At 45.9% G+C, this 21,498-nt stretch overlaps 3 protein-coding genes across 5 annotated transcripts in view; 1 reads left to right on the forward strand and 2 right to left on the reverse strand.

Moving 5' to 3' along the window:
* yap1 (Yes1 associated transcriptional regulator) overlaps positions 1 to 2,334 on the reverse strand; it is a 33,034-nt gene extending 30,700 nt beyond the window's left edge. For 2 of the 3 annotated variants that reach the window (XM_086125274.1, XM_086125272.1), the window contains exons 1-2: positions 1,662 to 2,334; positions 105 to 340 (exon numbers count right to left, since the gene is read on the reverse strand). In XM_086125274.1, the coding sequence (XP_085981400.1) occupies positions 105 to 340; positions 1,662 to 1,862 (437 nt within the window). In that variant the 5' untranslated portion in view covers positions 1,863 to 2,334. The remainder of the gene's footprint in view (positions 1 to 104; positions 341 to 1,661) is intronic. The other variant, XM_086125273.1, reaches the window with a different exon arrangement.
* A 4,825-nt stretch (positions 2,335 to 7,159) lies between these two features.
* On the reverse strand, positions 7,160 to 13,192 carry cep126 (centrosomal protein 126). The gene is made up of 8 exons (XM_086125505.1): positions 13,154 to 13,192; positions 12,518 to 12,627; positions 12,057 to 12,293; positions 10,993 to 11,188; positions 9,091 to 10,258; positions 8,153 to 8,274; positions 7,929 to 8,001; positions 7,160 to 7,861 (listed from the first exon to the last, which is right to left on the reverse strand). The coding sequence occupies exons 2-8, from the start codon at positions 12,616 to 12,618 to the stop codon at positions 7,641 to 7,643; spliced, it is 2,118 nt and encodes a 705-aa protein (XP_085981631.1). The 5' UTR covers positions 12,619 to 12,627; positions 13,154 to 13,192; the 3' UTR covers positions 7,160 to 7,640.
* Positions 13,193 to 14,736: 1,544 nt separating this feature from the next.
* trpc6b (transient receptor potential cation channel, subfamily C, member 6b) lies at positions 14,737 to 20,351 on the forward strand. Its single transcript, XM_086125403.1, has 11 exons — positions 14,737 to 15,438; positions 15,711 to 15,875; positions 15,978 to 16,142; positions 16,454 to 16,670; positions 16,784 to 17,011; positions 17,228 to 17,492; positions 18,123 to 18,318; positions 18,457 to 18,666; positions 18,756 to 18,812; positions 19,918 to 19,993; positions 20,078 to 20,351. The coding sequence occupies exons 1-11, from the start codon at positions 14,737 to 14,739 to the stop codon at positions 20,215 to 20,217; spliced, it is 2,421 nt and encodes an 806-aa protein (XP_085981529.1). The 3' UTR covers positions 20,218 to 20,351.
* Positions 20,352 to 21,498: the final 1,147 nt, after the last annotated feature.

A 21,498-nucleotide genomic window follows, 5' to 3' on the forward strand; every position in this document is an offset into this window, starting at 1 on the left:
ATCAACTCGGGCATATGAGGGGTGACTGGATACATTTCAACCCCCCCCCCCCCCCATCCCCCACCTGCAGGTTTGAACAAAAGGTGGCGAGTTGACGCCCTTACTTGAGGAAGTATCTCTGGCCCGAGGCGGTCTTGGCCATCTCCCATCCCGGAGGCAGCGGCACATCGTCCGGGATCTCGTAGGACGACTGCCGCAGGTGCTGGGGGGAGGCGGCGGCCGCCGGCATGCCGGACAGGGAGCCCCCGGAGACGGTGCCCATCTGCAGGGAGGCGGGCGAGGAGTGGGCGCGCACGTGGTGCGGAGTGAGCGCCCCGCCAGTGCCCGCGTCCGTGCTGGCCTGCGAAGTGGCACACAAAGGAGATGTGCGGGTTTAGGGGTGCCACCTTTACGACAGTGATTCACAAAGTGTTGCACGTGTGACGCTAGTGGTACACGGGCACCCTCTAGTGGCATACAATAGAATTGCTGATTAGGTGGATGCACGTAGCGCAATACCGAAATAAATACAACTGGAAAATGAACCCCCAAAAGGACAAGTATGATATCAAGGGGGGAAAAAAATAAAAACAAAGGGCATCTTCGCTAAAATTAGAGTTAGCTTTATAAACGTGAGATGTATTTCAGTTAGTTTTCATTTTGCATCAAGCATTTTGTTTTTAATTCTAGTTTGTAAACGAAAATGCGGTTTTTCCTATTTTAGTTTCCATTCTCCGTTTCGGAATTTACTAATTAGCCCAATGTGCTACTATCATGGTGTTTTGTTTTTGCATTGTTGGCAGCATTTAAAAAAAATAAATAAATAAAAAACGCTGGTTCTTTTAATTGCATTAATACATCAACATTACAGCATGACGTGACAGATAGTTTTGGTCCAAACCAACTACCACATTTTGATTTAGCACTAAATGGTTGCAGATTGTACGTTGATGGGATTCAAATGACCTCCTAGCATCAAAACGCTATTTTTAAAAATGCGACAAAACAGCCAGTCACTCCCCCCCCCCGACCCCCGCTCAGACATTCTTTATATTCAAATGACAACTTTATATCTATGTTAGGAAGCTGTGCGTGTGGAGGCAAGCTTGTCGTAGGCCCTGGAAGGAAGGGAAAAGAAAGGAAGGGAAGGGGATTGCAGGCAGAAAGGGATGCAGGAGGAAGGACGGAGGCAGGGAGGGGAGAAAGGGGGTTGGGAATTGGGGGGGGCTGAGGGGTTCACGCATGCGCATTGGCCAGCCAACTTCCGAAGGGGAGCAGCAACAGTTGTGGGTATGAGATGAGGGTGGGGGGAGGAAAAGAAGCACAAATAGGGCAAAAATCAGATTGGTGTGCTGCGAAATTGGACAGATAGCAAAATTGTCATATTTCCAACATCAACATGCAATCTGATAAGTCGCTGTCAGTTAGTAAACGCAATTTAGCCTCCACTATTTTATTTGCCTTTTTTTTTTGGACTTTCTAAAAACATCACCCAAAAAGTGGGCTTTAGGTGCTGTGCTGAGTGTTTTAAGTCAATTTAGCAAGTGCGGAGGGAGTAAAATGGGCCGAGAGGAAGTGACACCCCCCTCCCCTCCCTAACAGGACTGGGCCTGCTGTCTGGGTCGGAGCCGACACCGAGCCCAGCCTCGGAGGCCCCCATAGTGGGGGGGGGGGCGACTTACTTGTCTGGAGTGGGACTTGGGCTCTGGCGGCTTGAAGAAGGAGTCAGGCAGCTTCCTCATCCTCATGGGCACCGAGGGGGGCACGATGGTGTTTTTGGGGTTCATCACGGCGTTAAAGAGAGCCTCCAGGTCGGTCTCCGAGTCGCCCCGGACGTGGACGATCTGGTGTCCGGCCGGAGGGTTGTGCTGGCTCGGATCCATTGTCCCGAAAAAGTCTGCCGAGCGAAAGTGAAGTGGGGAAAAAAACCAACCCCCGAAGAAAAAAAAAATCAAATCCCGAGCTTGTTTTCCTTGGATTTCACGCAGCAGGAAATGTGAAAAAAAAAAACAACAACAACAACAACTGTCGTCGCTGCTCAGTAAAAGTTATCCAGGTTCATCTTAAACTTTCACCTCACGAAAAAGTTGTTTGTTAGCTGTCGAAGTATGCACGCAAAGTCGACGACTTGCGGTTGTTTCTTGCGAGCATTCTCCAGGAGGCAACAAAGCGCATATCTGGAACTCTTGCTGTCGTTCCGATCCAAAAACTTTTCCACTCCAAACAAAATGTCGACGCGCAAACGCCCCCCCAACGAGTCCCAAAATGTTGTAATTTCGGCCCAGAAATGAGCCCGCTCGTTGCTGGCTTGATAAATCTCCGCTGCTCACTTTGGAGGAGGGAGGAAAAAAAAGTTTCGCCCCAGTCGAGTCTAAACTATGGGCAGGACATAAAACTTTATGACTCATGGGACGGCTGCTCCAGGGGCGGGGCTAGCCTCCAACCGGGACAGGGGCCTTTAAAGGTACAAACTCGGGCGGGAGGGGGACGCAGCCTCCAACTTTCTTTTAGGAATCTTTCAGTTTTGAGATTGTAATTTATTTCGTTGTAAAACACTGGGATAAGCATAAAATCGTTCAAGATAGTTTTTCAAGTCTATAGATATTTATCTTCAAATAATCCTAAACATGAATAATTCTAATCAGTTTTCATATCAAATGAACAAAAAAAAAAGGATTTTAGTCTTCTTTGGCATGCACCATTACAACTGGTAGTTTATTCAAGCGCATATTCACTTGTGTAAAAACTGAAAAGCACAAAAACAAACAAACAAAAAAAATCCACTTCGATTATAAATTGTTGTTATGTTGCTATGACAATTTATAATAGCATCATCAAGTGTGTTGACTCTTTATTTCTATGCTAAACTATCAACAAGCACGACTACAGTCCATTTAGCGTATTTACTTGACTTGTGTAAAAACTAATCCACACAAATACAATCAATTGAACTCCAATCAATTTGAACTCCAAATCAATCCATTTCGATGATAGCCTGTTTGGCATTAGCTGTTAAATTTCTAATAGTTTATTGACTCTTGCGGGAAACTATTAGTGGGCATGAATAATTGCATTTGAAGCGTTAACAGTAGCCTATTTGTCATTAGCTCTTACAACTAACAATTTGCTTATTCAAGTGTATTGACACTCATGTTCAACGTAAAGATAAGCAAAAAAAAAAAAGTCCACACACACATGTGCACACAAGCTTGACTTCATAATTATAAAAATAGTTGTTGTTCTGTCCAATGCCCAAAGGACCCACCCGGGAGGACCTCCTGCGGGTGAAACAACAGTGACATGTGGGCCATTTGCAAAGTGTGACACTAAAACGCCCCAAATGTGCGCGCCATGTGTTATGCTAGCTTGATCCTCAACACACGATACGGCGTCAAATTGTGCCCTTATACGCATGACTGAACAAGGAAGGTTCTAGAATTGATGTTTGGATGACCACCCGTGTGCACAGAAAATCAAAGCACAACTTTCAGAATATTTTGACGGTTTTGCTTTGACTTCTTGGTCACCGTGAGGGCCGCTCAGCGAATGTGGGTGGGCCGGATGCGGCCCCTAGACCATACTTTTCTGTTCTTAACGGATTTCTGTGGTGTCACAATCATTTTTCACTGTCCAAAGTTAAAGTAGGGAGGAGGAATTGGTTATGATTTGGTTTACTGGCCCGCCAGTTCCGATGTGAAGGAATGCACTTAAATTATGACCCCTACCCTTTCCCCGGGGTAAATCGGCACCTGTTTGAGAACCACTGCCACAAAAAATATTGTTAAACTAATACCTGAGAGTGTCAACCCATTACACTGGTCAACGGCAAAAAATGTACGTTTAACACCGATTTAAAAGATGGTTTACTGTTTCCATAGCATGTCAGGTTTTTGAGCGTTCTTTGGTTTGTTTGTTTTCAAATTTGCCCTCTAACTTTATGCTTATAGCTATAATGTTGCGGATTTTATTATTTATTTTTACCTTTTTATGTTAGATTTTATTTTAGTGTTATAATATTATTGTGACAACCTGATGTGCTGGAGGAAAAAAAAAAACAAGGGCAGATTCCGAGTCAGCACAAAAAAATTAATCTAGAAAAGTTGACGTACATCTCTGATTTAAAAAAAAAAAAGTCAATTATTTTTGTTATTTTTTTGGGGTAAAGCCCTCATTTACTGTACGTGCCACGGTGTACAAAATATTCCATTCCAACACGTCCCCTCCCCTTCACCCACCCCCCAAAATCCCCCCTTTCTCACAAGCGTGACACATAATGACACTATTTCTCCTCTCTTTTTTTTTTTTTACAGTCTTTCATGAAAAGTAGATCCATGGAGTTCCCACAATTGTCATGCTAATGAGCCCCCTCTTCCATTGAGAAATCATTTTGTCAAGATCCAGTGTTTCTGGACGCACAGGCTCTGTTTCCCATACATCTCACTGAATGAATGATTATGATGGAGCCCTCTTAAAAGGCCCGAAACAATGTCAAAGCAGATTAAGGGCTTGGGCCACCAATCACATGCTCATTTTTTGTGTGTGCGTGTTCGACAAGGGTGTATTCATTATTACATGCTCTCAATTGGATCTTTGTAGAACAATGTGTAGGAGTGCAAAAAGTGATTTTTTTTTGGGGGGGGGGGGTGTTTGTTTGGGGGAGGGGAGCACGGAACTCCTCGTACATTTGTGAACATGCTAAAAGTAGCCGGCAATAATCCGCAGCATATTTAAACTGGCCGCCTTATTTGTGTGGTCATCACTGTAACGCACTGGGACACATAAAAGGGACAGTGGCAGTGATGCGAGCGGACCACCCACTCGGAGGTGGTCTCATGTTTGGTCAACATCTTTTCAGGCATCTGTCCTCTCCTCTCCCCCCCCCCCCTCCCGCCACCCGCCTTCCCAGCTCCTCCTCCCCCGACTCCTCCATTTAAAGCTGCGAGCTGTCCTCCAATGTCCTCAAGATGTATGACTGTCAATCAATCTCTGGGTCACTTGTGTTACGATGCCCGATGCGATGGTATTACGGGATGGATCTCTTTAAGGCACAAAGGGGAGATTGCCTGCCCCCTACAGTCTATTATGTTCGGTCCGCTTAAATCAGGGGCGTGTTGCCAGAAATTTTTCAGCGGGGTGGCCGAGGTGACGCAACGCCTCAGTGAGCGTGCGCGGGCATCATTTGCACTCTTCATACCTGTCAACTCATTCGGTTTAGCCATAGTTCATACGGATTTTGTGGTGAATCTTACGTATATGGCCGTATCGCACAAATCACACGGATTCTGAAAATTTCCGTTTTTTTTTTAAAGTAACGCAGGAATACAACTCTGAACACAGTAATGCCACTAAGTAGAATGATGATTAGACATTAACCAGACATTGTATTATGGAGATCTACAATAAATATCATTGAAAATTTTGTGGGGTTTTTTCTGCCGTTATTTTGACATATAAAATGCTTTGGTATGTTATAAGGATTTTTTGCTCTTTATAAGGATTTCTTTGGTAATTTATACAGGTTGGCACTTCGAAAAGTTGACAGGTATGAGTCTTGTCACCGAGAAGGCATTGTTTATCATACCATCCACAGGTAGGGTTTATTTGGAATATTTTTAAAAAATCCGATGATATGTCCAACTCCATCTTAGAACATTGATTGATTGCTGAATATACAGCGGGTCATTGTGACCCACAGACATTTTTCCAAGTGCTTGAATTTTCCAGTGTGTATTGCATATGACGGGGAAGGCCATCACGAATATTCTTGGTCTCAAATTCCGACGGCCCCCTATTGAGCGGGGGTGTCCCTAATATTCTGGCCGGCGACTTAACCTGTCATTGCAAGCCAAGCATGACAACGCAATGTGCACTTGCACGCCTCAATAATAAACATCTTGCAAAATGGATACCTGACTGCCTCATTTTTGTTTTGGATCTGCTTAATGTTTGTCACCCGTGAGACGAAACAAATGGCCAAATCCTGCTATGATTGTCGACTTACGAGTAGACTGTACTTCAATTTCCAGGTAGCCAGGAAGCTTTTACCTTCTTTACAAGCAGGGTTTTTTTTTTTTTGGTAAGTCTTCAATGGACTGTGACAAAACGCTGGAGATTAGGGCCCCGACGCCGCGCAAGCTGCAACTTGCAACCGAGTGGAAACGTCTTCCCTTATTTTCCGTCTGTCTTTCTTGGGTGTTGTCCCGGCCCGGGGCTTAAATGTCACGAAAGCTCACCGCCTCCCGTTAGCGATAAAGGAGCACCGTGCAACAAATGTGCTACCGTGTGCTACTAAATCACTTAACCGGAAAGTGGAAAGAAGTGATGAGATTTTTGGGGGGGGATGGGATTCAGTGCATGCACACAAAAGAGCAGAGCAGTTAAAAATACAAAGTGTCATCAATATGGAGAGGAGCCATTAACACTTTCGGTGGGCTTCCTCTATCTTTGTTTTTTTTGGGGGCACAAGTCTGAGCAGGCCGACGATCGGGCAAAACCAGACATGTCGGAGGAGCGACATAAACCCCCCCCCCCCGCAAGTGGCTGATAAAGCTCGAACCCCCACTCACCCCCCGCGCTGCCATTATTGGATCACGCAAAAAGCGTCATAACCTGTTACGCGAGTTGTATACGAAATACTCTTGGGTTATCTTTTTCAGCAACGAGTGCCTTGAAGCATTTTTTTTTTAAAGAGTCAAAGAAAGTTCAAATGTCGGTTTCAGCTTGTTATACAACTCTTACGATTGGTCAACAAAAGGCACTTTTTCTACAAGTACGCTGGGGAGGACGGTCGTGTAAAGATTGTCAATTGTCTTCACATTACAGTAATCGCGAATGTAACGAATCTACCGGTTGTTGAAGTAAAAAAGTAGACAAAAGTAAATCATTTTTTAAAAAAAATTGTAACCATTGTCCCCTAAATACAAAAACAACTTTTTTGGGGGGGTAGAAATAAACAAAGTGGGGCTATGGCTGTGTTCAGAATGAACCACAAACTCACATTAAAAAAGAAGGCAGCACACCTGCCATCATTTAATGACTCTAACCTCAGATAAAATTCGGATGTTCTAGTAGGCTGTCGCCAACATTTTTTTTTTCACTTTCCAGCAGCAACCTGGAGATGGTGTCGTCACACTAAACCGCTGTTTGGAACACAAGAACCCCCCCCCCCCCCCCCGCATGATTCCTTTGGGAAATTTCAGGTGTTGTTGCAATCGCATTTTAGGATGACTGCCATTGAACATTTGAACAAGGGTGTGTAGACTTTTGATATCCACTGTGAATATTGATGATCACTTATAAACTGTAGGTTTCCGCCAGAGAGGATTTTCACACAAGTCATGTAGAAAAAAAATAATGTGACGTAGTGCTACTGAGGTTAGCGAGCTGGAAACAGGCATTAAATCGGAATGAGGCACTTGGACCTGTCGTGTAAATCCAGTTTTTTTTTTTAAATGAGGGATGATCCTCACTGCTGCCAAGTGACGGCTTGAACTTCCAAAGTTAATGCGCAAGGAGGGTTCGATGAGGCTTACGCTTGCCCTCCCGATTATTCACGTTCCTTCACGAGGCACACGCTTGTTCACCGGGAAGCTAAGCGCTACGTAGCGCCATTCGGCTGCCTTCTTGCCGGGATGGAAGACTTCGGTCCAGGTGCCGGTCGGTCAATGTAAGCCCCCTTTGCGGTACAGCTGGCAGTTGAGCCGGTCCAGGGACTGAAAGATTCTCTGCTCCTCAACGGAGATGGACGTGGGCGCCGGGTGTCTGCGCAGGTACTGTTGCTGGTACTGCTGCGAGGTCGTCCTGTGCGCTTTGCCGCCACGTTCCTCCGGCGGACCGTAAGCGTACATGTCGGTCAGACGGCGCTGGCTGGCAGTTTTCACACCTGGGACAGAAAATGTCATGACGTCCACTTGCCAGTTTGGACGGCGGCTGTTTTGTTGCCGACAAACCTTTGTTTGGGTGGTCTGAGGAGTACCCTTTGGGAGACAGCCCGACTGGATTCGCGGCCTGGAGACATGTGATCTAGAATATTTACGAAGCGTGTTAAGAGTGCAGAATCTTATCGGCGGGCACTCAATGGCCACAGCAAAAGAATAAAACGTATCATTGGTTCAAAAATGTAATTGAAATGTGAACATCTAAAAAAAATTTAAAAAAAGAGACACCTCCTTACCTTAAAGAATTCAGGAGGTTTCTTATTGGTTGAATCAGAAGGCCGTCGGTTCTGATCCGCACCGGATTTGTTCGTGGCTCGCCCACTCGTCGAAGCCTGACATCGGGGGGCCCCGGCTTTGTCTGAGAAAGTTGAAGCAAATGTGACATCAAAAAACAGAAGCGCAAATGACATTGTCAGCTAAGTGGAAGGTTCGCTTGACACTCGCCAACCTGTTGATTAGGTACACCTATCAACAATGCTGACTTTTGATTGACGCTGCCAGTTACATTAATTTAACAGCAGGAGTCGAAAGTGGTGTACAACAGCAGAGGTGTTCCTAATCTTTTGGTTTTTGAGGACACAAATGGGGTCCAAATCTTAAGACGCATATTTGCACCGCGGCAATGAAAATAAATACACAAAAAATGGTCATGGGCCAACGTAATAGAACGTCATAAAATCAATTATTGTTAGAATATATACTGTATATATACACAATTACAATCTTTACTTATAAAAAGTATGTATTTTATATATGTATATATGTTAAATATTTACTATATTTGATTTTAGATACAAATTCAAATCAAGATTACATTTCATTTATATTTAAAATAATTTTGGACACGTTTCTGTCCACATTTTTGTCCAGTAGTGCATTTGTAAATGATTATTTGCTCCAACAAATCTTTCATTAATGAAGATATTTTCATTTCTAAAATGCACTAATTTCCTTTACATGATGTTGATTGTATAACTGAACCTGAAGCAGGTCACAATCCATGAACATTTTTGATGAGGCTTCAGGTCATAGTTTTTAAATTTTATAACTAAACAATGAGAGTATTTTTTTTTAAATGACATATTATATAACATTGAAAAAACATTGAGGCCATTCTTTTTCCATGGCAACATAAAAGAAGCGTTAACAAAGCTTTTGTATTGGATGTCATTACGCTGTGCAGGTGTGCCTAATGATGTGTCCAGTTGCGGTCCCGCGCTGCTGATGAAGGCGTTGCGGACATCCTGGCACAGCTGATAGATTTCCTCGTCGGTGGGGGTGCGGTCTAATACTTTTTCTCCTGATGTCGCCCCCCGCCCTCTGCCGCCGCCGCCGCCCGCCGGCGTCTGCGGATAACCGAAAGCGGGCGAGCCCTTCCAGCTGCTGTCGGGGGTGGGGCGGCTAAATGAGGGCAGCAGGCGAGCGTTGATGACGGCGCCGTCGCCCGTCATAAGTCGTTGCGTGTCCTTGTGCGTCACCTCCTCAGGAGGCGGAGGAGCGAGCTGATGGCTGACACGAACAACCTGGTCGCTGCCGTGCGGGCCCCTTGTGGGGCCCCCTTGCTTCGATGTGGTCTGTAACTCCCCCCGGATCCTGGCCACCGGGACCGGGGATTGGGCGACAAAGCCCGAGGAAATCAGACCCGCCCCGACCCGGGCCGAGTAGTCCCCGCGAGGGATGTGCGGCGCCACCGCGTCGGTGCCGACTTGAATCCCGACATCTGCCCACGTCTGCGAGTGACCGTCTCTCAGTCGCGGCCCTTCGGGTTCGCCCGCCTCCTCGTCCAGCCAGCGCAGCTTCTTGGAGGCGTTCTTGTATTCGGCAGCCTTGGACCTGGCTTTGGCCACTTCGATGCTGTCACACACCAAAAACTGAACGGGTTTGATGGCGTTGGCGTGAGTCTGCGGCGATTCTGCTGGCGTTTCGCCGGGCACAGTTTTAAGGATGCCTTTCGTGAACTGGACTCTGCAGGCCGCGGGCGATGAGGCCTTTAACCCGCTAGGTTCTTGACTCAGGTGGCACTTTGGGCTTCCCGTATTCATGTGCTTCCACACACTGACGTCGGCTGAGAACTTGTTGAGATTATTTACAGAGGCGCAGGTTTCCTTCTGGGTGGGCAGGTTGTAGTTGAGGTCCGCGGGGAGCCTGTGAATGTGCGGCTTGACGGCGACGAGGGTGGGCCCGGGCACTGACAACGGAGGACACGTGTCGTTGGGGCATTTGAGATCTTGGATGGGCTTTTCCGAGTAGTGCAGGACGGCGCTCTTGAAGGGTTCCTCGTTCTCCAGGCTGTCCTGACTGGACAAACTGTCGGACTTGGAGCAACAGGAGACGTTGTCGTCCTGAAATATGGAAGGGCAACGTGATGAGTGGCATATATTCACTCTTTGAGCAAACTATGTCCAGCAGATGACAGCGTTGTGTTCTCTTTTGGATGAGATCCCAGCGTATCACTGAATGCAGAAATTCGACTGTGACAAGGAGCTTGTTTGACATCTTAAATGTAAAGGGTCGCACTACAAATTCTATGATCTGTTTTACTATTGACATATCAATATCAACATCGAGCGTGGGTTTTTTTTCTCCCTCTCTCCCTCCCCTGTGGTTTCTTTCTGACCTTCGGGTTGAGTGAACGCTGGCGCGTTTTGGCTGCCGCTGCTCAACCCGTATTGTTTTGTGTTTTTTGTTATTGTAAAGTGTCCTTGGGTGTCTTGAAAGGCGCTTATAAATAAAATGTATTATTATTATTATTATTAAATGTATCACAAAGTGTGCCATGTGACAGAGCTTATATAAATGTTCTACTGCCGATGACAAAAAACAAATGGAACAAGGTAGGAACAAATTTTGGGGGACGGATGGACACAAGGTATCATGCAGGCAGATGCGCAATCCTGAGAAAAAGGCTGCATTGCTTCCCATCGCCAAGAGATGGCGACATTTATTCAGTCTACTGAGGAAAATTGTTGACAAGAAACCAAAAACCAAAAAACACTCTCCAGTAAGATTTTTTTTTTTTTTTTTAATGAAATCTGGCGATTTGAGCAGGAAAGGTGAGCCCAACTCTGGAACGTACCTGTCCACTGTGCTCCAGTTGCTTCTCTTGCCTCTTTGGAATCTCCTCCTGCCTCTTTGGAATCTCCTGCCACCTCCTGACACAAGGGCTCTGCTCCCGATGTCCCGCGCACGTCTGCGCCAGAGTGGGCGTGGGGCGAAGCGGGGATTCTGACAACGCGGTGGCGGCTTTGGAAGTGGGGACGCTGCTTGATTGACTGAGGACGTAAACAGACAAGTGGACAGCTAGTTACACAGGAGCATGAACCACCATTTTTTACATTCTCATTGTCAATTTTATGATGTAAAATTGCACAATCGAATAAGATCCAAACCTGCAAAGATAAGAATGCCCAATTTTGGACAGCGGTCAGTGTGTTTCTTTGGTCAGCTCAATCTGACACAGTTGCTGCATTTTAGTAAATATTGCACAGTCACAGAAATAAACTTTTCATGTGGCTTAATTTCTGAACCCAAAATAATTTTGGATTGTTGCGACGAACGAATGTAGGTTTTTTTCTTAGCTGCAGGTGTAATCATCAACATTAGAATAAAAATGAAAACAATACAAAAAACATCATACAATGTAGCTTTTAGGGGGGCGTGGCCAACTTGGTAATATCTAAAGCGCTGACTCAAGCTCAGGTTGATCATTTTGTCTTCTCCTTGCTCTTTGCGAGTGTTGTCATTTTCTATTCACGCTTTGGTTAATTGCCCGTCCAATAAAATGCTAAACGAGCATCATGAGTGTAGCTTTACTATTTTATTTCATTTTTTACTAGCTCCTTGAGAGTGCTGTCATTTTGTTTTTGTGCGTTTGGCTGTTTATTCAGTTTCCAAAAATAATTAGAATAAATAAAGAAATAAATAAACGGTTGAAAGTGTCTATGGGAGTGTGGCTCTCTTTTTTGGGGGGGGGGGCTCTTCAACTCAAGCGGTGGTGTAGCCAAAGCTGGCTTGCAAGTCAAATTTAGTGTCATAACGCAAGGAAAAAAAAATCGTCCAAGTACTGGCAAAACTCAGAATTTAGGACAGTTGTAAGTCGAGGTACCACTGTACCGATTACAATTTGATAGACGGTGTTACCTGTTGACGTTAGCTGCCAGTCTGGGGCCCCTGATTTGACTGAGGGCATCGTCCAAATGTGGACAGTCTCTTTCCAAACTGAGGCGCTCGCATTGGGTCGGCCTGTGAGAGGGAGGCATGTAAGCCCTCTGGAACTGCTCAGTGGCATCTTGGATCTTCTGCCGGCGCTGCTGCAGGACTTCTTCACGCCGCCGTTGCTCCTGCAGTACCCACAACCTCTGTTTCTCCCTCAGATCCCTGACACAGCCAGAAACAAGAAACCGAGACTCACCACATTAGGTCGTACCACAGATGCGCCAACACTTTTGATTTGACACTACCAAGAAGGACACATAATTTTTGTTGAATGGCGAATTGGACGCCAGTCGAACTTTTGCAGGTATGACATTTTTCAGTCATGTACTTGGCAGTATAAAGGTTGAGTGTAATGTACAAAAGGAGATGATAGCCTGGTATTCTACCTGCATCTGCGGTTCGTCTCCTGCACACATCTGCGAGCTCGCTCTCGGTGCACCTTCTGCTCCTCAACCAGGGCGTCTCTCTCCTGCCGGAGGCTCGACATCACTCATCTCTGTGTGGGGGGACATACAACCTCAAGTCTATCAGTCATTTGGGAGCAGAAATATTCCCACTGCTGCTGCTGCCACTCATAAATGTGATCAAATGTGCCATGGCAGTTAGCCATTGTATACTAGCTTTGTAATAGTTGACGTGACGTCGGAGATTTTCTTTAAAAGAAAACAAAAACCCTTCCAGCAGTGCAATTTTCCCCTGTATACCTCCATCCTTGCTGCAGAGCCTTGACGTTTATGATGTCACGGTGACGTAGAATGTGGCGCCCCTTAAGCTTGCGTTGTGTTGAATATGTCGATTAGAAACTAAGTTAGGTCAACCCAATTAGATAAAATGGTGGCGAACTCATACGTCAGCTTTAGCTTAGTTTGCTAACAGGTGGCTAACGATAAAAGTTCTTATTCAAACGCCCGCTAAAAATGTGGTCGCACTCATCAAAATGACGTCAATGTTGTGGGCTACCGTCTCCGGTGACTTGTGTTTGACTTATTCAACGACGTTAGCGAAAAAAAGGGAGCGCTCACCTGTCTGTTTGTGAACGGCGCAGCCATCATCAGACGACTCAGGACGCATTTCCTTGACAACGGTTATTGTGTGCGCACCAAAAATTGGCCCGCAGAGGCCGCCAAACACGTGAGAAATAGATGCTTTTTTTTTTTTTAATTTGTTTGTTTTTGTTTTTGAGCCGGAGGTAGCATTTTATTAACTTGCATAGTAGCAAGAGATACTGCGTGAAAGAGATCCATAATTTGACTGTGCACTCTGATAGGTCACACCTGCATGGTGCCATCCCAAGTGTGACCTCACACAAAACTGAGCGTGGTGACCACAACCTCTTGGACACTCGAGCAGGCGGGCAAACCAGAGGCTGACAGGATACAGAGACAACCTTGATTTTGTTATTTTAGTGAGATCCTCAGTGAGACTGATGGAAAAATCAAAGACAGATCTGACTTCTTTTGAGGTGGGTGGAAAAAAAAGGATCATTACATCATTTTATTCATATTTCCCCCTGAAATGGGTTTGGTGATTCTGGCGTGCATGCTTATTACTCAATGATTTGCTACCGTTTTTGTTGTATTGAAAAGAGCAAGCCCATGCTGTGGCATAATAATGACTGCACTCTTGAATATGTTATCTTCTCAGGTCACTGAACAATGTTAAAACCTTAGAAACACTTGGCAATATGGAATAAATACTCCAAAAAAACCCAGAGTACATTACTTAATTTAAGTAAGATTATCTGCCAATAGAACATCACCTTAAAAGTAGTGTGTTTGTACAAAAAAATGTACCAATAAAAGCATCATGTTTCTTTTTCATTTCGATTTTATTTCATCTTGGTTAGGTTTACATTTTTGCACAGGACTTCACTGCAAACTGCAACCACCATAACAAACAAATGGGTCAAATTAATACAGCTTGAACAGCTTCAATGAGTATCCTTGTTTGCATGTGGAGCTGTACCTAATTATGTGGCCCATGACTGCACACCCGCTCATGTCAAATCCGCATCAGCTAATCCTATCCGACAATACTTACAATTGGATGAAAGGAGAAATCTCGCTTAGTCATCGTAAGCTGCAGCAATTACCGGCTGCCGTCAGGGCATCGCTCAAATTAAATCAGTGACCAGATTTACTCGGTTTGGTGATTCACTTTTAAACGATGGCCTCTCCCGAACACCATATTCTGATCTCCGAGGGAATCTCACATGTAAACCCATCGAGGTTTGCTAATAAAAAGCTTGGCGACATGCTGCGAGTGTCCTCCCTGCGCTCGGCCTCCTTCAAGGCTGAGCTCGAGGGTGTCAAGGAGGCCAGATGATGAGTCTGTGGGTGGTGTCCTTCGTGGGGAGAGAGTAATAACTCGGCTCTGCAGACTTGTCACTTCTTCGAAGCGCTCCGCAGGATATACGGAGAGTCGGGTTGGTGAAAATAAATTAACCTTTGCTGCACATGCGCGTGACAAAAAAATATATATAAATACAAATAAGTGCGCCGTCACACGACAAAAAATGGCTCAAGAGTCTCCCATCTGTCCTCCTGCGTTCAGATGACATCATAACAAATCGGCAGATGACAGCCAAACTGTCACGATCGGCATCATGGAAGGCTGCCGCCCTCTTCCGTCACCATCCGGCTCCAGCCTCTCCCTGACCGAAGAATCTTTTTTAGAGGCCGTCGTGTGCGGCAACGTTCCCGAAGTGAAGCGCTTGCTGGATGAGCTGCCGGACATTAACATCAATAGTGTTAATTTCACGGGCCAGAACGCTTTGCAACTGGCGGTGGCCAACGAGCGTTTGGAGATCACCAAATTGCTCCTGGAGAGGAAAGAGCTGACCAGGATGGGCGACGCATTGCTCTTAGCCATCCGGAAAGGTTACGTGCACATCGCGGAGGCCATCTTGAGCCATCGGGCCTTTGCGGACGTTCAGAGCTTGACGTCCAGCCCCAGTCAGGTGGACGTACATCGAGACCTCTTTGCTTATGACGAGAACGGCAGTCTTTTCTCCAATGACATCACACCCATCATCCTGGCCTCCCAGTGCCAAGACTACGAGATAGTGCGCTTGCTTCTCGCCAGGGGGGCCCGTATCCAGCGGCCCCATGACTACTTCTGCCGGTGCGGCGCCTGCAGCCAGCAGCAGGCCGACGACTCCTTCAGACACTCGCAGTCCCGCATCGACGCCTACAAAGGTCTCGCCAGTCCGGCCTACTTATCGCTTTCAAATGAAGACCCCGTGATGGCGGCGCTGGAGCTGAGCCACGAGCTGGCAGTCTTGGCGAGCACCGAGATGGAGTTCAAGGTAAATATACAGAGGACATGGCATGTCATCTCCGACGAGTTCAGTTGGTCTCAAGTCAAGGAATGTTTAAGATCTTGAACTGTAGAAGGTCTCGACACATCGTCCACTCCCCAGGCCAAGAGACCAAAGGCCTGAGTACCAGTTCCTAAACTTCAGGGTGCTTTAAATCTGTCCATTGGTTCATATCAAACTTTTAAAGTTAGCAGACTTTTAAATTTTGAAATGAGACCAATGCACCATGCTGACCTGTGTTTTTCATTCCCTTGCACCAGAACGACTATAAGATCCTGTCCATGCAGTGCAAAGACTTCATGGTGGGCCTCTTGGACTTGTGCCAGAACACGGAGGAAGTGGAGGCCATCTTGCACGGTGACTCGCTTGAGAGTGCGCAAAATCTGGCCAGGTTAAAACTTGCCATCAAGTATGAAGTTAAGAAGGTGAGTTCTTGACAACCCCCGCCCCCAACAAACAAAAAAGACCTCCTGTCTTTATGTATTCTCGCTCCCGTTGTGAGTACGTCTTCTGTGCCTGTCTGTCAGTTTGTGGCTCATCCCAATTGCCAGCAACAGCTACTCTCCATCTGGTATCAGAACGTTTCCGGACTACGTCAACGCACTCTGGCAGTTAAGACTCTCCTGGTCCTCGGGGTCGTGGTTGGCTTGCCCTTTCTAGCCCTCGTGTCCTGGATTGCACCATCCAGTAAGGTCAGCCATCAGAGAGTGTGTTGGTTCTTGAGGGTGATACCCGCAACGATTTTGCCTTTGTACCCTTCAAGACGTTTACAATTTGGAAACATTTACTGTATGTACCATTTTGGACCCACAAAAAGTGCGCAATCTTTAATTTGAAGGTCCAACAGTTAGCTCTGCATGTACAAAGTAAGGACTCATCGACCTGGGTCTTAAAAACCTGCTCCTAACTACCAACCTCCCTAAAATGGATTCCAACTGTAGCCCCATTTCTGGTGTTCCATCCAAAATGATCCTGTTCCTGCCTGTTGCCCTCATTCCATTAGTTAGGCAAGCTGATGTGTGGCCCTTTCCTGAAGTTTGTGGCCCACGCCGCCTCCTTTGCGACATTCCTGTGCCTCCTGGTCCTGAACACAGCCGACCGCTTCAACGGTCCACCGCTTATGCCAAACGTGACGGTCCAGGATCGGCCCTCGCAGCTCTTCCGCATGAAGATAACGCCCTTCACTTGGATGGAGATTCTCATCATGTCTTGGGTGCTAGGTTAGGTCTTCTCCTACCTACATACCTAACAACCTCCTCGTCCAGTGCACAGTTGGTAGTCGCGTCCAGTAAGATGTCAATGTGGACAGGGTGATGGTTTTCTGTGTTTACAGGGAAAATTTGGGAAGAATGCAATAACATTTGGTCACAGGACATCAGAGAATATATCTCAGAGCCGTGGAACCTTCTGGACTTCAACATTTTGGCCGTCTTCACCAGCTCGTTCATTGCGCGGCTGATGGCGTTCTGGCATGCGTACGCCGCTCAGTGCTACGTGGACCAGCACCACGCAAACCTGTCCTGCGCCTCCTTGCCCGCGGACGTTCAGTATTTTCAGCTCGGTAAGTCAGAGTAGAAGTCCTCTTGTCATCCACATGAGTTTGGTTTGACAGCATCAGGCGTAGCTTTTCATCGGTTTCTTGTCAATACTGTCTTCATAAGAATTCTCAATTCTTCAGATTTTGAAGGAAGCACTTGATCTTTCAAAAGATGCCAAATTCAACTGATTGCTTTCGATTAATTCATCTTCACTGCATTGTTGTGTTCTACACTTGCAGCCCGAGTCAAGTGGCTTCCTTCCGATCCACAGCTCATTTCCGAGGGCCTGTACGCCATTGCAGTGGTGCTCAGCTTCTGCCGCATCGCTTATGTGCTGCCAGCCAACGAGAGCTTTGGTCCGTTGCAGATCTCGCTCGGTAGGACGGTGAAGGACATCTTCAAGTTCCTGGTGATTTTCATCACCGTCTTTGTGGCGTTCATGTTCGGGATGTTCAACCTGTACTCATACTACCTCGGGGTCAAGCACAACGACGCTTTCACCACGTGAGTTGCTGTTCGGACCGCATTCATGCTGCATTTCCGATCGGATTCAATTCTATACAAAACCTGTCTGTATTGAAAAGAGACGGAAAACAAAATAGTTTCTCTCTGATGAAATTCCGGAGGGAAGACATTTATTTCTTCAAAATTAGTCGTCGTTGTGTAAAAACTAAGCTAGTGCTCCACTCCCATAAAACGTTTCGATAGCTTTGCTAGCAGTGTGAACTGAGTGATAAATGCTAACATAGCTAACTGTAACGGCTGCGATCTGTGTTTTTCCAGATTAGACAATGAATTTTTGACTGCCAGAAGCCGGTGGTTTTTAGGTTGTCACAAGACGCAACACATTCACCACGAATGATGCTTGGTGCGACAACTATCTAATTTTAAATAAGGCCGCGGATAGGGAATGTTTTGCTTCGCCAAATGTTCTGCATTGTCTCCATTAAGCAGCATTAATGGAGACAATGCAGAACATTCCAATGGTTCACATTCCTCCGTGTTGTAGATGGGTTTTTTTCTGCCTTCTAAATCCCAAAACCGATCGATAAATCAAGATCTCAGCTGCGGTTGACTTAAGTGCCGTAGCAAAGTATAGATTACTTTGTTTCTTCCCACTGCTCTTCATCACAGGCTGGAGGAAAGCTTCAAAACGCTTTTCTGGGCCATCTTTGGCCTGTCAGAAGTGAAGTCGGTGGTGATCGATATTGACCACAAATTCATCGAAAACATCGGCTACATCCTGTACGGGGTCTACAACGTCATAATGGTGATCGTCTTGCTGAACATGCTCATCGCCATGTTCAATAGCTCCTATCAGGAGATTGAGGTACACTTTGCAAAAACTGGCATGTTGGGTTCATTGATGACTCTTCGATTGATCGTTGGTGCGAATGGGAGTGTGACCGGATCTTTGTCTATAAATGTCTATGTGGCCCTGAAAAAAATGGTTTTGTATCTTGTACAGCGTGACGCTGACGTGGAGTGGAAGTTCGCCCGAGCCAAATTGTGGTTTTCGTATTTCGATCAAGGCACTTCGCTGCCCGTCCCCTTCAACCTGCTCCCGAGTCTCAGCCCAATCGCTTCACTCTTGCGGGGACTCAAAGGATGTCTGTGGGTAGCAGCTCGAGGAAAAGTCCGAGAAAATATGCAGGGTGATGAAATGGAGCGAAACAAGGTCGGGAACATAAACCAGTTCGGGATTTCATTTTGTAAAACTTGGTTTTGTCGGCCTCAAGTTTCTTCTTCTGTTGTTTTGGGTTTTAGTTAAGTCAACAAGAAGACTCCGGAGTGGACGCATGTGTTTGTCCAACACCTTATCAAGTAAACAATCGATCAACTTACCCACCTATCCGCCTGCCCTACCTCAACTACCAGCGGCACCACCTTCCAACAATGCCTAGCTTCCTAAACAACTACAGTGCCCCCAGTAAACCTACCAACCGACCAATGTACTTACTGTATTATATTTATCCATCAACTACTAATTAGCATCTACTGACCAACTACCTACCTACATCCTGCCTGACCTTGCTAACAGTATTTCACCGACTGTACCTACCTACGCCCACCTACTTAACCTACAACCTACTTAACTTCCCACAAACGAAACCTAGCTACTTACCCCTACCAACTAAACCTATTGTACCCTCCCACATCTACTTAATGACCTACAACTACCTTCTTAAACACCTAGCTATAGCAAAGCTAGGAAGCTAGCTCCCTATCAACCAAGCTAGCAGGCACAGCGACTGTATTTTCTCTCTCCCAGGGCTAAAGGGAGGCTTGACCAATACATGGGGGGCGGGGTTCTGATTCGGCTAAAGCACCCATTAGCCCCGGTGTAGTGTCAACCTTGCTAGCTAGCTAGCTAGCTCGCTCTTCTTCCCCCTACCAAGTACACTTAGCTACCTACACTTACTTGCCTACATCTACTGCAGTCTGCCAACCAACTTCACCTACCTACTGTACTTATCACGACAACCTACACCTAGCAACTACACCTAGCTACTCCTATGATTTATTTAATCCCAACATTCTCACCCTTTATTCCGGGAAACTAATCCATAATCTTTGTTGTTTGTCAGGTAAGAAGCTAAAACTTGCTGATATTTTTACATTTTGAAGGCTCCATATTTATTGTTAATATCAATTGACTAATTCCAAAACAAAAAATTTTAATGAAATATACCACCTGATACCAGTACGTGTATGTACAACAGTACAGCCGACGATGTTTTTCCCACTGCCCCCACAAGGTCGAATTTAATCACCATATGTATTGGAAAGCAAGGTCAAAGGTCCCGAGGGATACACTGTAGTCATCATCAACTCTTCATTTCAGTGGTTTTACCTTGAAACACGGTGACATATCGTTCGGGATCAGCCTGTCATTTTGAAATTAGCCACCTCTGTTTCCAATTTCCAGAAGATCATGAACCGCCTCGTCAAGAGGCACATCCTGAAAGCGCAGCGGGACAAAGAAAACGACGGGGTGAATGAAGGTGATTGCGCACATACAAACACACACATACGCACACACACACCGTGTTCTCGACATCTCCGTTGCAAAACATCTTGTCCCCCAGGCGAACTGAACGAGATCAAGCGGGACATCTCCAGCCTCCGCTTCGAGTTGCTGGGGATGGGCAAGCGGGAAGTGAAGACCCTGGCCGAGCTCGTCAGGCAGCTGAGGCAAATGACACAAGGACACCATGCGTCTCATTAGGTTGCATGCAAGGATACGTTCCAAGTCAGGGTACACTACTGTACATCTTGAATATGCTCTGTTTGATTGTGATGCTGTCAGATAGGTTATGGCTTGCAATGTTCTACTATGCCACTGTTTCCACATAATATTCAGGAAACAGGTAAATAGCAATATGCAACACGTCATTTCTAGAAATTTCTGCCCGGAATTTGCAAATAACCGCTTGGGCAACATTCCTAGGAAATCATAATGCCCCATCGCTGGCGACCTATTTTTAGAACAGGCCCCCGAGATACTCACGTGGTCCTTTGCAGGGCTACCTGGAGCACTTGAAATTGTCCCTAGGTGGTGGTGTGAGCACCAATGGTCGTTTTTCTATGTGTGCCCTGCGATTGGCTGGCAATCCGTTCAGGGTGTACCTCGCCTACTGCCCGAAGACGGCTGCGATAGGCTCCAGCACGCCCGCGACCCTCGTGAGGATTAGCGGATTAGAAAATGGATGGATAGTTATTATCCCAAAAAAATAATGAGACTTAAGTATTTCTTGATTCAAATAAACTATTCAACCTGTTTCGACTTTTTAAAAAAAATGCATATGTGGCCCTTGAGCACAAAAATGTGTACTCCCTGGATTTAGGGTGTACTGTAGATGGGACATGCTGAAAGTCTCAACAACGTTGAACGTGGCCTCCACATTGCGTCAATATCAGATATAACCACACGATGGTGCTGTCGAACTCTGCCAATTTTGCCATATGACTTCTGATGTGGATTTCACAATCAGATTGTTTTGTTTCAATGGGGGGGGGGGGGCGTTAGAACAAGGATGTGGTTGCATCATGCTTGATAGCCTTTGCGATAAGAGAAATTGACCTGCTGTCAGAGGTCATAAAAGTAGGCTATTCTTATTCAGATGGTGCCAATTCATATGTCATGTCGAGACACCTCACACATGAGGCAGGTCTTGAGGCATCAAAAGAGGATCCAACTGAAAACTCACCCAATGATCCGGTTTTTGAGTTCAGGGCAAGGCAAGTGAAGAACTCGTGTTTAGGTTCAGAGCATGTTGTCAAGCTCAAATAATGCTGTTTTAATATAAAGGGATGGACCATAAAACTAGATTTTTTTTTTTTGGTCAAATGACAAGTTGTGCAAAAAGTACAGAAACAATCACCAGTTGGACCTTCAACAGTTTACAGAAGGTCAAATGATGTTCCCCTGGAAAAGTTCCCTGCATTTTATGTGGATCGTGACATTTCACCAAAACATTCCTTTTGTGAGTTGAGTAGTTTTGCGAAA

This window comes from Hippocampus guttulatus, chromosome 12 (assembly GCF_054856545.1).
Source record: "Hippocampus guttulatus isolate MCC_2025c chromosome 12, RoL_Hgut_1.0, whole genome shotgun sequence".
In the NCBI taxonomy this organism is placed as follows: domain Eukaryota; kingdom Metazoa; phylum Chordata; class Actinopteri; order Syngnathiformes; family Syngnathidae; genus Hippocampus; species Hippocampus guttulatus.